Below are 16,243 nucleotides of genomic sequence, written 5' to 3'. Positions count from 1 at the left end.
TATAGGCAAAAATTCATAATTTCTTGAACTTCAAATTCTGAAGGGGTCTTAAAAGTGGGTATGTTGGCACAAGCCCCTGCCAGTTGGTCCTAGAAGAGGAGATGACTTTGGGAGTTAGAAAAAGACTGGGAAGGAAGGGGCACCCATGGGTTCCCCTACCCACTGGGAGAAAGGTCTTCTCACCAGAGGACATGAGACTAAAGGACCCTGAAGGGCCGGGCAGGCAGGGAGTGGGGTGGGGTGGGGTAGCGACATCTGAACAGGTGAGACTCCATTCAGTTACCTTAACATGCTGCACAGAGGTTCTGGCAGCTCTGACCATCACTGCCAGCCCTAGCCTCGCTGTCCTGACAGCCACCTCCAGGGAGCACTTTGTGTTGACATTTGGCCTCAGCCCCAGTCACACTATGTGGCTCTTACCTCCAGTCTTTGGACAAGGGAAAGGCCTTGTCACCTTTATCCAGTACCTGGCGTCTTGAGGATTGAGTTCACCTGCCCACCAACCCAACCTTGATTTGCCTTTCCACGAAGCTTATACCCTCCCAACCGGGGCAGGTTCAGAGAGGTACCTGGCCCAGACACAAGACTCCTCAGTGTCTATGACTTCTGGTATGTCCATTGCAAAACACACATTCTCTGTTGAATTGAAGGGAGTAACCGTGAGAGATCTTACCCTAGATGTTGCTAACAGGTGGCCTGTGGACCTGTGGTACACAGAATAACACCCCTACTCAAAACTGCCCATGTCCTAATCCTTGGGACCTATGAATATGTTACCTTACTGGGCAAAAGGCATTTTGCAAGTGTGAATCAATTAAGGAGTTTGAATTGAGAATATTATCCTAGATTCTCTGGGAGGGCTCAGTGTAATTACAGTGGTTAAGAGCTCAGCTGCTAACCAAAAGGTTGGCAGTTCGAATCTACCAGTGGCTCCTTGGAAACTCTATGGGGCAGTTCTACTTTGTCCTATAGGGTCGCCGTGAGTCAGAATCGACTCAGTGGTGAAGGGTTTTTAAGTAAAAGAGGGAGACAGAAGTGTCAGAGTCAGAGAAAGACTGGAAGATGCTAGGCTGCTAGCTTTGAAGTCAGAGAAAGGGACCATCAGCCAAGGAATGTGGGTAGCCTCTAGAAGCTGGAAAAGAGAAGGAAACAGATTCTCCCTAGAGCCTCCAGAGGCAACACAGTCCTTCCTATACCTTGATTTCAGTCCAGTGAGACCCATTGTGGACCTCTGACCTCCAGAACTTTAAGAGAATACATTTGTATTGTTTTAAGCCACTGAGTTTGTGGACATTCATTACAGCTGCAAAGGAAAGATGCAGCCTATCAATGGTTCTGTTGGACCCACACAGTGTTCTGAAAATCCAAAAATGTCACTTGAGAGTCCAGAGTCCTGGCTTCTCTTCAAAACACATCAACAACAAACAAAAAAAGCCCAGAAGGTCTGGCAGCAAGCCTCAGTATTTCCGGGTGAGGAAATCCATTGGCGCTGAGGAGGGACTGCCCCCTGCAGACAGGGTGAGGCGCTGCAGTTTCCCGTCCCTTTACTTCCTCACTTGATGGCCTGGCCACTTTGTCTCACAGAGAAGGGTCAACAGTTCGTCTACATTCTACCTGCACGGAGGACCTTTAACTTGCTAAAATTTGTAAGTGAGAAATTAAGGGGCAAGAAATGAGGAGAAAAAAAGGAGCATGTCCACAAACGGGAATGTCCTTACATGTCTTGGATTTGACAACACTGATGAGAACACTGCCTATCTGTATGCACTCCACTGTGAGTTGGAATCTACCCCAGGACAGCTGAGAACATCAACAAGCTCTGTAAAGGTGAATACAAATTGAAAAGAAGGGGTTTTAAGTCTCCCTGTTGAAAGTAAGGGGCTCCCCTCCTCCCCTGTTGTTTCAGAATTTGCTTTAGATAACTTGTAAATTCTTTCTCTGTCTCTTTGAAAAGTGTGTTAAAACAAGGGTCTTTCCTCAAGGACTTTGGAATCATCTATTGAAACATAATCTTAAAAGAAGATCACACCTTTACCGCCCAGTTTTCTGGAAGGAAATTAGCATCACTTGAGGTAGCCTGCCACACACACAAAAAAAAAACAAAAACCCATTGCTGTCCAGTGGATTCCAACTCCTAGCAACCCTATAGGAAAGAGTAGAAAATTAGCAATTTTATCTTGAAAACATGCCTGTGATCCATGACATTCTGGTTTAAAGCTTACTCAATAATACAGCTTTTCTTTCTCTTCCATTTTTGTGGAGAGGTTTTCTGGGTTGGGAGTAGGTTTTGTTTTTAGTAACTTTTCCCCCGAAACCCAAAATCAAACCCTGCCATCGAGTCGAATATGACTCATAGCAACCCTAAAGGACAGAGTAGAACTGTCCCATAGGGTTTCCAAGGAGCGGCTGATGGATTCGAACTGCCAACCTTTTGGTTAGCAGCCAACTTCTTAACCACTGAGCCACCAAGGCTCCAACTTTTCCCCCAACACTCTTAGAATCTTGACTGATTTACCTGCAAAAGGTGGTCCCAGCAATGCAGAGATGCCGTTAGCACAGATAATAATGCCATATGCATTGGCCAGGTGTTTGATCCCGACCAAATCTTCAGTCACTACAGGCATCAGGGAGAAATAACCACTGGAAAATCCTATCAGAGCGCAGACGACCGCCAGGCCAGCATACGTGTGCATCAAGGGCAGGATAAAAATGCTGATGACGAGGGTGAAGTTGGCCATCAGGAAGACATTCCAAACGCTGATGCACGGTAGGTCGGCCACGATCCCCAGGATCACTTTCCCAAAGATGTGAACGATTGCTATAATCGAAGTCAGAGGAAAAACGTCATTTTGCCCCGCTAAATTATACAGGTTGACTATTTCAGGGAGGTGGATGAAAGCAATGACAAAGCTGCTGTAGGCAAACAAAGCCCAGAAAATAAAGGCGACAAACATTCGATTGGTGAAGAGCGAGGCTGTCCCAAAATAGCCCGAGTACCAGTCCCGGAAGCCCTTTTTGACGCGCAGGGTGAGCTGGCTCATGGTCTTGAGGGCCCGCAGCGCACACATGTTCTTCCCGGGCTGGGCCTGCTCCTTGCACTCCTGGCCTTGCAGGTCACAAAGGGCCTCCTCGTTGGCTGACGCACCATCCTTCTCTTCGGCCCTGCCCCCGTGCCCACTGGATTTCACAGACTCGGTGGAGGAAGCCGGAAGGCCTGGCGGGTCTTTCTCTGTTGGGTCGGTTCTGTCCTTCCTGGAAGGGAGCGGCCTCATGAGCGCCCCACAAACACAGAGGTTTAAGGAAACGGCGCCTTGGAGGAACATCGCGTTTCGCCACCCGTACTCGGCACACAGGTACTTCAGCAGAGCGGTTATTAGGAAGGCGCCAAACCCCGTCCCTGTGGTGCTGAGGCCCTGCGCCAGGGCGCGACGCTTCTGGAAGTACCTGCCCACCATGACGACCGCTGGGAGGTAGGCCATCCCACTCCCGAAGCCTGCGGGTGTGGAAAGGGGAAGAAGAAGCACGTGGACAACGTTAATTGGCCCTAGCCCGAATATGCTGCATTTTAAAGATCATCTCATTTCAGTACCTTAGTTGTTACACTTCCTTTTTTAACAAAGAAACGATGATGATTAGCATAATGACAAGGAGTCCTGGTGGCCTAACACTGAAGTGCTTGACTGCTAACCCAAAGGTTGGCAGTTTGAACCCACCCAGCAGCTCTAAGGGAGAAAGACCTGGCGATCTATGCCTAGAAAACCCTATGGGGCAGTTCTACTCTGTCACATAAAGTTGTTAAGAGTCGAAAATTGACTTGACGGCACCCAACAACAATAACCATAAAGACAAATACAACCTGAAAATATGCGGTTTTAATTCTTCCTGTTAGAAACCCTGGTGGCGTGGTGGTTAAGTGCTACGGCTGCTAACCAAAAGATCAGCAGTTCAAATCCACCAGGCGCTCCTTGGAAACCCTATGGGACAGTTCTACTCTGTCCTATAGGGTCGCTATGAGTTGGAATCGACTTGACCACAGTGGGTTTGGCTTTTGGTTTTAATTCTCCCTGTTGGAAATAAGGAGTCCCTGGGTGGTGTAAACAGTTGATGCTCAGTTGATTTGTCACTGACAAACCAACATCCTAAACGTTTGGAAGTTCGAGTCCACCCAGAGGCCCCTCGGAAGAAAGGCCTGGTGATCTACTGAAAAACCAGCCACTGAAAACCCTATGGAGCACAGTTCTACTCTGACATACGTGGGGTCACACATGGGGTCGCCATGAGTCGGAATTGATTTAACAGCAACTGGTTGGTTTTGTTGGAGTCTTGGTGGCACAGTGGTTAAAATCTTGGCTGCAAACTAAAAGGTCAGCAATTCGAATACACCACCTGCTTCTTGGAAACTCTATGGGGCAGTTCTACTCTGTTCTGTAGGGTCACTGTGAGATGTAATTGACTTGACAGCAAAAAAAATTTTTTTTTGGATGCAAGTATTTTAGTATAAATAAGTATAAAAATTCTTTAAACAGTAACATCATCTCAACTGAAAAACACCAATAATTCCTTAATATCATTAAATATCCAGTCAGTGTTAAAATTTCCAACTGTCTCATAAATGACTATGGTTTAAAAAAAAAATTGTTTAAATTTGGATACGAATAAGGCCCACATGTTGATATTGATTGATACGTAGTCTAAGCCTCTATTAACCTCTCTTTCTCTCTGCAATTTATGTGTGAAGAAATAGGGTCATTGCTTTTGTGGAGTTTCCCATAATCTAGATTTTGCTGATAGAACAAAATAAATTTCATTTTTTAACAATTTTGATTTGTCACTGACAAACCAACATCCTAAATTTAATGTGGTTATGGATTTCCAGAGAACGGTGGTATAAAATGATTGATAGAACTGAGAGAATAAGCATAAGAATAGTGTTAATTCTAACCTAGTATGAACACTGGAGCCCTGGTGGCGCGGTGGTTAAGAGCTTGGCTTCAAACCAAAAGGTCAGCAGTTTGAATCCACCAGCTACTCCTTGGTAACCCTATGGGGCAGCTCTACCCTGTCCTATAGGGTCATTATGATTGGAATTGGAATTGACTCAATGGCAACAGGTTTTTTTTGTTTTTTGGTTTGGAGTATGAATAGTAAACCCTTCCATGTGTGAGCTGAAAAAATAATCCATGCCCAGTATTATGAGCATTTATTTTACCCATCTCTTAACAGCATCTACCCTTCTTAATGTTACTTTGGAGTCCCTGGTCATGCAAACAGTTAGCGCCCTTGGCTGCTAACCTAAACATTGGGGGTTTGAATCTGACCCAGGAGCACCTTGGAAGAATGGCCTGGTGATCTACTTTTGAATCAGCCACTGAAGACCCCATGGAGCACAGTTCTACTCTGACACAGATGGGGTCACCATAATTTGGAATCGACTTGACGGTAACTGGTTTAGTGTGACTTTGCTCTCGGTAGTCAGCACAATTACAAACACTAGCTTATAGAACAGGCCTTTGGGGTATGTGGGCTGAAGCCCAGAGGTTAGGCAGGGGTCCCCCTAATGTCCGGGCCTGTGTAGGGCCCTGGACCGGATTCCTCACCACACCTAGCGTTAGAGGAGGGAGGAGGCTTACAGCCTGGAGGAAGCAGACCAGGCAGAGAGAGAAAAGCCACTCTCTGGTGTGCTGGGTCAGTGTGGACGGGGAGAAGGTGTCTTCAGGAGCCAGGCTCAAGAAGATTGAGCTGCGGCAAAGCTGAGAAATTTGTTCAGACTCTCTTTACCAAGTATGGTCACTCACACAATGAACAGACATTAATTTTGTGCCTAATCGAAGGATATTTCCCATGCAATTATGATTGCCTACTTGTTTAAAAAAAAAAAAGGATATAAACAAATCTGTCTCAAATGCTTTTTGGAATGAAGAAGAATACAAACAAAGCTTCTTTTCAAGTGTAAACTGTACAATGATATACCAGTATGGATCACTTGCTCTCTGCAGTAGATCTGTGCGTCTTTTTCCTCTTGTATTAAATAGGGGCTATATTGCCAAATCTGCTGCAAAAGACCTCTTTAAAGTGTTACAAAGCAAAGGTGTCACCTCGAGGACTAAGGTGTGCCTGACTCAAGCCATGGTCTTTTCGCTTGCCTCCTATGTGTGTGAAAGCTGGACAATGAACAAGGAAGACCAAAGAAGAATTGATCCCTTAGAATTATGGTGTTGGCGAAGAATAATGACTATACCATGGAATGGCAAAAGAACAAACAAATCTGTCTTGGAAGAAGTACAGCCAGAATGCTCATTAGAAGGGAGGAGGGGGAGACTTTGTCTCATGTACTTTGGACATGTCATCAAGAGGGACCAGTTGCTGGAGAAGGACATCATGCTTGGTAAAGTAGAGGGTTAGTGAAAAAGAGGAAGACCCTTGAGGAGATGGATTAACACAGTGGCTGTAACAATGCGCTCAGACTTAGCAACAACTGTGAGGATGGCACAGAACCAGGCAGTGTTTCATTCTGTTGTACACAGGGTGGCTGTGAGTTGGAACCAACTGGACGGCATCTCAAAATGACAACAACATATTGTCAGTTGGCTTCAATATGATTCTCTAATTAATGACACCCCAGGAGTGTTTTGCATATATAACCTAACTGACTTAACTGAATTTTCCACTTAAATATAGTTATTGGAGATATGTGTTTGTGTGTGCACATATATACATACATACCTCCAATAACTATATTTAAGTGGAAAATTATAAGCATTCGACTATTAGCCGAAAGGTTGGCAGTTTGAATCTACCGAGAGATGCCTTGGAAACATGTCTAGGGATCTGCTGCTGCAAAGTCACAGCCTTGAAAACCCTGTAGAGCAGTTCTACTAGGCATGGGGTCACCATGAGTCAGAATTAAGTTGAGAACAACTAACAACTGTGTGTGTGTGTATATATATATGTGTATGTGTGTGTGTGTGTGTGTAGAGAGAGAGAGGGAGAGCCCTGGTAGCACAGTGGTTAAGAGCTCAGGCTGTTAACCAAAAGGTTGGCAATTCAGTTCCAGCAGCTGCTCCTTGGAAACCCTATGGGGCAATTCTACTCTGTCCTATACAGCCGCTGTAAGTCGACTCAGGGGTAACTGGTTTTGGGTTTTATATTTACATACATACATACACATCTATATATACATATATACCTCATATATGTATATATATATATATATTAAAAAAAAAAAAACTAAACCTGTTGTCGTCGAGTTGATGCCAACGCATAGCGACCCTATAGGACAGAGTCGAACTGCCCCATAGGGTTTTCAAGGAGCAACTGGTGGATTCAAACTCTTTTGGTTAGCAGCTGAGCTCTTAACCACTACACCACCAGGGCTCCATGTATATATATATGTACACACACACACATATACATACACACACACACATCATACATGAAGAAAGCAAGAGGTCATTAAAAAGACAGGAAAGAATGAAAAGACCAAAATGGATGTCAGAAGAGACTCTGAAACTTGTTCTTGAACTTAGAGTTGCTAAAGCAAATGGAAGAAATGACGAAGTAAAAGAGCTCAACAGAAGATTCCAAAGGTTGGCTGGCGAAGACAAAGCAAAGTATTATGATGACATGTGCAAAGACCAGGCAGTGTTTTGTTTGGTTATGAGTCGGAACTGACTGGGTGGCACCTAATGAAAACATATATATACGTATATATACAGATATACGTGTGCGTAGGGTCGCTATGAGTCAGAATTGACTCAGCAGCAATTGGATATATGTGTGTATATAGATATGTGTTGTTGTTGGGTAGCACTGAGTCAGTTCTGACTCATAGCAACCCTGTAGGGCATGGAAGAATTGTCCCATAAGATTTCTAAGGCTGTTATTTTTACAGAATACTGGCACATCTTTATCCCACAGATCCACTGGTGGGTTTCAACTGAAAACCTGTCAGTTAGCAGCTGAGAGCTTAACCACTGCACCACCAGGGCTCCTATAAATATGTGTGTGTATGTGTGTATGTACATATATATATATATACACACACACACCCATTGCTGTTAAGTTGATTTTGACTCATAGTGACCCTATAAGACAGAGTAGAACTGCCCCACAGGGTTTCCAAGGAGCAGCTGATGGATTTGAACTGCCGACCTTTTGGTTAGCAGCCAAGCACTTAACCACTGCACCACTAGTGCTCTCTTTCTATATATATGTACATATTTTACCCCTATTCTAGGGCTCTACATGCCTCTAGAATAAGGATAAAGGGACAGAAATATTTGTGTGTTTGTGGGCGGGGGGAGATAAGCTTACTTTCAGAGATGTTCTTTGGGTTTTTCCTATGTAAAAACTAGAGGCAGTTTCCTGTATAAAAACCTTTGCTTCATAAATATGCTAAATAAAAAAGTGAATGAATGAGTGAATGAATATGGGGATAATATTATTTGAGGAGTAATAAGTAATTAACTGCAATAAAGAAAAATTCATTAAAGCAAATAGTCTAACCGTGGAACACTGTAAATGTTGAGAATAAATCTCAAATTCTAGTTTTAGGGCTTAGTCATAGCTCATAGAACCAGACGCCGCCCCATCAAGTTAATGTGGGGTCCCACATGTCTTCGAGAGACCTCAATGTGGCTTCCTAGTCTCAGGAAAAGGGGTGTAATTTCCTCACTAGTAGTACAAAGCTCCCAGTTTCAGCTCTATCCTTTGGACAGCTATGGGGAAAGGTTCTGAAACCCTAGGGAAAGCATCTTAAGTGGCTCTTTAAGAAATCTTATCAGCTTCTCCATATCAGTGGTTTTCAAACTGTGTTTCAAAGGATATGGAAGTGCTTTACATGTATATATATATGTATATACATTCATTACAAAAAAACAATTTATTGGCTTATACGGACAGTAGATTTTTGTGCTCAAAGGCATATACTTAAGCTTATAATACAATAAAAAAGATGTTATATTATACATATAATACTATATATATATATGCTAACAATTACTGAGCATTTTATTATGTGCCAAGCATTGTGTTAAGTGCTTTATACCAGTTATCTCATTTCATCTTATTGGGGGGTGGGAATATTTTACTGTGTTTTAGGTGAAAGTTTACACAGCAAATTAGATTCCCATTCAACAATTCATACACAAATTGTTCCGTGACATTGGTTACAGCCCCTGCAACGTGTCAGCACTGTCTCCATTTCCACCCCACCTGCCCTGTTTCCATCCATCCGGTTTCCTTGCCCCTCTCTGCATTCTCATCTTTCCTTTTGGGCAAATGTTGACTGTTTGGTCTCCTACAGTTGATTGTTTAAAAGAGCACATTCTTCACGGGTGTTATTGTTTATTTTATAAGCCAGTCTATTATTTGGCTGAAAGGTGACCTCCGGGAGTGGCTTCAGCTCCAGGTTAAAAGGGTGTCTTAGGGCAACAGTCTCGGGCGTTCCTCTTGTCTCTATTAGTCCAGTAAGTCTGGTCTTTTTTTTTTTTTTATGAATTTGAGTATTGTTCTACATTTTTCTCCCATTCTAACAAGGACATCCTATTGTGTCCCTGGTCTGAGAGTCAGTGGTGGTAGCCAGGCACCATCTAGTTCTTTTGGTCTCAGGCCAGAAGAGGCTGTGGTTCTCACATGCCATTAGTTCTGTGGACTAATTTGAGTCTTTAGTTTCCTTCACTCTCCTTTGCTCCAGATGGGAAGAGACCAATAGTTGTATCGTAGATGGCCACTCTCAAGCTTTTAAGACCCTGGATGCTACTTACCAAACTAGATTGTAGACCATTATCTTTATGAACTAAGTTATGCCAATTGAACTACTTGTCCTACGAGACTATGGTCCTGAGCCATCAAACCCAGTGAATCAATCCCGTGAGGTGTTTGGATGTGTCTAGGAAGTATCCCTAACTGTGCCCCCTGTGTGTTTTATTGTATATATGAATGTATATGCAGCACATATACATATACCCACAAATACAGCTATATATGCACAGGCATGTATTCCCATATGCCTTCCTACACCCATACAGCATACGTATCTACCAATGTAACCACTCTCATATTGTTTGCTTGTTGTTACTGTTGCTGCAAGATGGTGTATGTTACAGCATTTACAGTAGTTGTCCTTTATTCTTGCGTACCTTTCGGTGTCTGTCTTCATTCACCTTGGTCATGTTGGGCTGACTTCCCCCATGTTGTGTATTACCTTTCCCAACATCAGAATTATCATGTGTCTAAATGATTTCCCCCCTATCTTCACCTCCCATCCCTGGTAACTATCAAAGAATGTTGCTTTCTGTGTGTATACCTATTCTTGACTTTTTATAAAAGTGCTATCATGCAATTGATGCCTTTGAATTGTGGTGTTGAAGAAGAATACTGAATATACCATGGGCTGCCAAAAGAACAAATAAATATGTCTCAGAAGAAGTACAACCGGAATGTTCCTTAGAAGCAAGGATGGCGAGACTACGTCTCACATACTTTGGACATGTTGTCAGGAGGGATCAGTCCCTGGAGAAGGACGTCATGCTTGGTAAAGAAGCGGGCCAGTGAAAAAGAGGATGACCCTCAAGGATTGACATAGTGGCTGCAACAATGGGCTCAAGCATAACAACGATGGTCAGGATAGCTCAGTTCCAGGCAGTGTTTCCTTCTGTTGTACGTAGATAGGGTCGCTATGAGTCGGAACCAACTCGACAGCACCTAGCAACAACAACATCATGCAATACTTCTCCTTTTGTATTTGACATATTTCCCTCAGTATAATGCCCTCCAGATTCATCCATGTTATAATGTTTCACAGACTTTATTGTTACGTAGCATTCGGTTGTATGTAGGTACCACATTTGTTTATCCACTCATCCATTGATGGGCATTTAGATTGTTTCCATCTTTTTGCTATTGTGAATAATGCCGCAATGAACATAGGTGTGCATATGTCTATTTGTGTCATTGCTTTTATATCACTAGGATATATAGCTAGAAGTGGGATTGCTGTATCATAAAGTATTTCTATTTTTAGCTTTTGAGGAAGTGCCATACTGTTTTCTATAGTGGTTATACTATTTTACAATCCTACTAGCTGTGTATAAGCGTTCCAATCTCCCCATAACTTTGCCCACATTTGCTGTTTTTTTTTTTTTTGATCAGTGCCATTTTTGCAGGGGTGAGATGGTATCTCATCGTAGTTTTGATTTGCATCTCTATAATGGCTTCATGTGTTTGTTAGCCAACTGAATGTCCTCTTTGGTGAAGTGTCCGTTCATGTCCTCTGCCCATTTTTTTTTTTACTGGACTGTTTGTCTTTTTGTTCTTGAGGGGTTGAAGTTTTCTGTATATTTTAGAGATAAGACCCTTGTCAGATACGCCATTACCAAAAGTTTTTTCCCAGTCTGCAGGTTCCCTTTTTGCTCTCTTGGTAAAGTCTTTTGATGTGCACAAGTGTCTAATTTTTAGGAGGTCCAATTACCTAGTTTATCGTCTGTTGTTCGTGTATTTTTAGTTCTGTTTGGTAGTGTATTTATGCCAGAAGTTAGGGACCCCTAGCTTTGTCTCTATATTATCTTCCAGGAACTTTATAGTTTTAGCTTTAACATTTAGGTCTGTGATCCATTTTGAGTTAGTCTTTGTGTACGGTGTGAGATATGGATCATGATTCATTTTTCTGCAAATGGATATCCAGTTTTGCCAGCACCATTTGTTAAGAAACTGCCTCTTCCTCATTGAATGGACTTAAACCTTTTGTTGAAGATCATCTGTCCGCAGATGGATGGATTTACTTCAAGTTCTCAATTCTGTCCCATTGGTCTACGTGTCTGTCATTGTACCAGTACCAGGCTGTTTTGATTACTGTGGGTGTAAAGTTTAATCTTTTTAACAGAAACCCTGGTTGCTCAGCGGTTAAAGTGCTTGGCCACTAACTGAAAGGTCAGTGGTTCAAAAAATGTGGCAGTCTGCTCCTGTATAGATTACAGCCTTGGAAACTCTATGGGGCAACTCTACCCTGCCCTATACGGTCACTGTGAGTCTTAATTGACTCTACGGCAATGGGTAATCTTTTCAATAACCTTCTAAAGCACCTGTTATGAATTGAATTGTGTCCCCCCAAAATATGTGTCAACTTAGCTAAGCCATGATTCCCCGTATTGTGTGGTTACCCTCCATTTTGTGATTCGATGTAATTTTCCTGCGTGTTGTAAATCCTAATCTCTGTCTGTGGTTAATGAGGCAAGGTTAAGTTATGTTATAGTAGATTAGGGTGGGATGCAACATCCTTATTCAGTTCACATCCCTGATCTGATGTAAAGGGAGTTTCCCTGGGTGTGGCCTGCATCACCTTTTGTCTTACAAGAGAAAAAAGAGAGAAGTGAGCAGAGAGATAGGGACCTCCTCCCACCAAGAATGAAGAACCAGGAGGGAAGCGGATCCCCTGGACCTGTAGTTCTTACGCTGAGAAGCTCCTAGACCAGGGGAAGATTGGTGACAAGGACCTTCCCCCAGAGCTGACAGAGAGAGAAAGCCTTCCCCTAGAGCTGGCACTGTGAATTTGGACTTTTAGCCTCCTAAACTGTGAAAGAATAAAGCCATCCACTTGTGGTATTTCTGTTATAGCAGCACTAGATAACTAAGACAGCACCCATTCTTATTATCCCCATTTTGCAGATAAGAAACAGAGGCCTAGATAGGGTAAGTGACTTGCCAAAAGTCATACAGCTGATCAGTGGTAATAAAACCCGAATTCCAAACTGTAACGGAACCCTCTTCTAACACTGCTGTACATATGTCATTTGTTAGGAGGACTGCAGATCTGTACTTACAAAGAAAAAAGTCAGGCTGGATCAGGTTCACTGAAACGCAATTGTACAAATAAGTACTGCTTACCTTGGGACTCCGCACAGGAAATTACGGCTCGGAACATATTTTGCAGAACGGATATGCAAACCCGTGCTGTCTTGCAGCCAATTTTAACCTACTCGCTGGGAGAGGACACCGTAACTGTGCTCTAGGTTTACTTCTTAAAAAGTCTCTACCTGTTTGTGGATTTTCTTGCAATTGCATTAATTTGAACAAGGCTGAAGGAGATAATGAATATATGTGACTCACACTCAGTTCTGCAGTTATTAAATGGGAGGATATTACTCATTTCTTAATGTTTGTTCTGTTCACCTACGACTGTGTGTTATCCTCCTCCTCCTGTGTCTCACAGGAGAAAGGGCTAGTATTTAGAACCAGGCATGGGAAATTTAATTTCGCTCTATCGGGAAAGCCACCTACAGTTGTTAGGTTGGTTTCCACACGTAAGGCATATTTAATGTCTTTTATTAAACAGTATTTGCTGGAGTGCAGTGGGGAGGAAGAAACCCTGGTGTCTTAGTGGTTACAAGCTACGGCTGCTAACCAAAAGGTCGGCAGTTCGAATCCACCAGGCGCTCCTTGGAAATTTTATGGGGCAGTTCTACTCTTTCCTATAGGATTGTTATGAGTCAAAATCAATGGCAGTGAGTTTGGAGTGGATTTAGTGGGAAGAGAGTGGAGAAGATCAAATAATGGAACATTTCGCTCCACAGTTAAATTCATTTTCAAAATGCCCAACAAATGCTTAAATCCAGTTAAAAAAATAAACATGCTTACCAGCTGCCACGCCGAATGTAATGAAGAGATAGTGCACGCTTGCGGCGTAGGCACTCAACACCCAGCCGAGGGCGTTTACCACCCCGCCGATGATCGCTGTCCAGCGGCACCCACATGTGTTGATGAACAAGCCGATGAAAGGCCCTGAAACAGAACATTAATAAAGGAATTGATGGATCGGGTTTTATTTTCATTCTCTCTTAGTCAGTGCTCATATGAAGACAAAGAATAAAACATTACTAGAGCTGTTACGTAAACAAAAAAAAAAATGGTTTACATACAAAAACCTTTTAGCATGCAAAGATGGGCTTAAGGTTCTAGATTTTCAAGGAAGGCGGACCTAAAATAATAGACAAACTGGTCCACTCTTGTCCAGAACAGACATGGTAAACTAGAGGTCTGAAACACACTAGGAATAAAGGCTTGACATCTACTTCTGAAAATTAACCAATGAAAACTTCATATTGCCTGAGATAATGCTGAAAGATGAGCCCCCTAGGTTGGAAGGCACTCAAAATATAGTGGCCGCAGCAATGGACTTGAGCCTACCAATGATTATAAAGATGGCCCAAGACTAGGCAACATTTTGTTCTGTGTATGTGAGGTTACCGTGAGTCAAAGCCGACTCGACAGCAACTAACAACCAGCCAGAGGTCTAGAGGTTATATCCAACCTGTTAATGTGTTTGGATTATCCTGAACAAGGTTTAAAAAGTGTTTTCATAAATAAAAAGTATTTTAAATCAGTTTAAGACAGTTCACAGAAAATCCAGTGGCAACACAGACTACTTTCCCACACAGCCAAAAGCAGCTGGAGCCACACAGTGGCTGACTCCGTTTAGCTGGGTCATGCCCTGCTTGGTTTGCCACTGTCTCCACCCTTCCCTCTTGCCTTACACCTGGCCTCCTGCCCTCATTTACCTTACTCATTTGGCCTCTGCTGACGATTGAGTTTTTGACCTAAAGGGACTTGAGAAAGGGGGTTCTCAGGACTGCTGTGCTTTGAGCAGAGATTCTCTAGACTGTTTTCATGAGGACACCCAGCTGCAAATAAAGCTGAAAAGCACTCTTGGTCTCAGCTTTGCACATACCTCAGTACCTGCTGACTCTCCCAGCATGACTCTCCTATGGCACCATGTGGGGATTTAGGAATATACTTTGATGTGGCCATATTCACAGTGCACTATTATATGATACATATACTGATGGCTTACTTTACGATGACACTGTTTTTTAACTGCCAATCCTCTTTGTTTTCTTCCTAATTGTGTGGTAATTTCCAGTGTCATTGAGGCTTCATGATGGCCTTGTGATCAATGCTTCCTTGTTCAGGCTTAAATAGCCATTCAGATTTTTGCAGATACAGTATGGGACTATACTCAATATTCAGTAAGATGACACACTTTAAACATCTTATTTTTGATCATTATTACTTTATAAAAAAAAAAAGAGTTATGAAATTCTACATTCAGGTTAAAAACTAGCTGAACTCTAAGGAGCTCCCCCTTTTTAGCCCAAACTGAAATAAATTTTACTTTAAAGTTCCAACTGTCTTCACGTTCATTTGAGTACACTGTCTGCTAGTGAGTTTATTTTGTCCAATGGTTTTGAAAGGTCTAATGCCAAAAATTGTGAAGATAAACTTATTAGTTTAATTAACCCTGTTGCATCACAAAATTATTCAGTAGATTGGACCCCCGATGGCGCAGTGGTTAAATGCTACAGCAGCTAACCAAAAGGTTGGCAGTTCGAATTTACCAGCCACTCCTTGGAATCCCTATGGGGCAGTTCTACTCTGTCCTATAAGGTCGCTATGAGTTGGAATCGACTCGACAGCAGTGGGTTTTGTTTTTTGGTTAAATCTCTTGAAATAGACTTAGTATATTATATATGTTATATGTAAATATGTATCATATATTACATGTTTATAACATATAAATACATAACATTTACATTAAATAATATACACATATTTGTAACACATAAATATATAACATACATTTTTATATGTTAAAATTTTTTTTATAAATATGTATTTATATATTAAAAATAAGCACATTATATAAATAATACATAAAATAAGCACATTAATGTAAACATCTAAAGGAATTACTCAGGGCAACTGAAATTCAGGAGTGATAAGTTGAAGATGTTTCTTTGATTCCTTCACAAAGATTTTTAGTTTTCTAAGCCCATGGCCAGTTGACCACGTGAAGCTCTGATGAGTGGGTAAAAAAAAATAAAAAGGAGAAGAAAAATGCATGACTCATCTGTTTGCTGTTAATGGCTCTTTTAAGACATGAAAGGTCCACAGATCACAATTCAGTTGTCGTTAGGTGCTGTCAAGTCACTTCTGACTCATAGCGACCCTCTGCACAACAGAATGAAACACCGTCCAGTCCTGCACCATCCTCACAATCATTATGCTTGAGCCCATTGTTGCAGCCACTGTGTCAATCCATCTCATTGAGGGTCTTCCTCTTTTTCACTGACTCTCCACTTTACCAACAATTCAGTAGCATGGTCATATTTTCCACATTACAGAAAGGGCTCAGAAGCAAGATTTCCTGAAATACTGCATGTTTATGTAACCTTACATTAAAAGGTCTTTG

At 42.2% G+C, this 16,243-nt stretch overlaps 1 protein-coding gene across 2 annotated transcripts in view; it reads right to left on the bottom strand.

Annotated features, from left to right (window-relative positions):
* SLC16A14 (solute carrier family 16 member 14) overlaps positions 1 to 16,243 on the bottom strand; it is a 43,748-nt gene that overhangs the window by 11,292 nt on the left and 16,213 nt on the right. For both annotated transcript variants that reach the window (XM_023557791.2, XM_064286582.1), the window contains 2 exons: positions 13,633 to 13,776; positions 2,516 to 3,493 (listed from right to left, as the gene is read on the bottom strand). In XM_023557791.2, the coding sequence (XP_023413559.1) occupies positions 2,516 to 3,493; positions 13,633 to 13,776 (1,122 nt within the window). The remainder of the gene's footprint in view (positions 1 to 2,515; positions 3,494 to 13,632; positions 13,777 to 16,243) is intronic.

The sequence above is a fragment of the Loxodonta africana genome, chromosome 6, assembly GCF_030014295.1.
Source record: "Loxodonta africana isolate mLoxAfr1 chromosome 6, mLoxAfr1.hap2, whole genome shotgun sequence".
Taxonomy (NCBI): Eukaryota; Metazoa; Chordata; class Mammalia; order Proboscidea; family Elephantidae; genus Loxodonta; species Loxodonta africana.
This window is presented reverse-complemented; position numbering and strand designations above follow the sequence as displayed.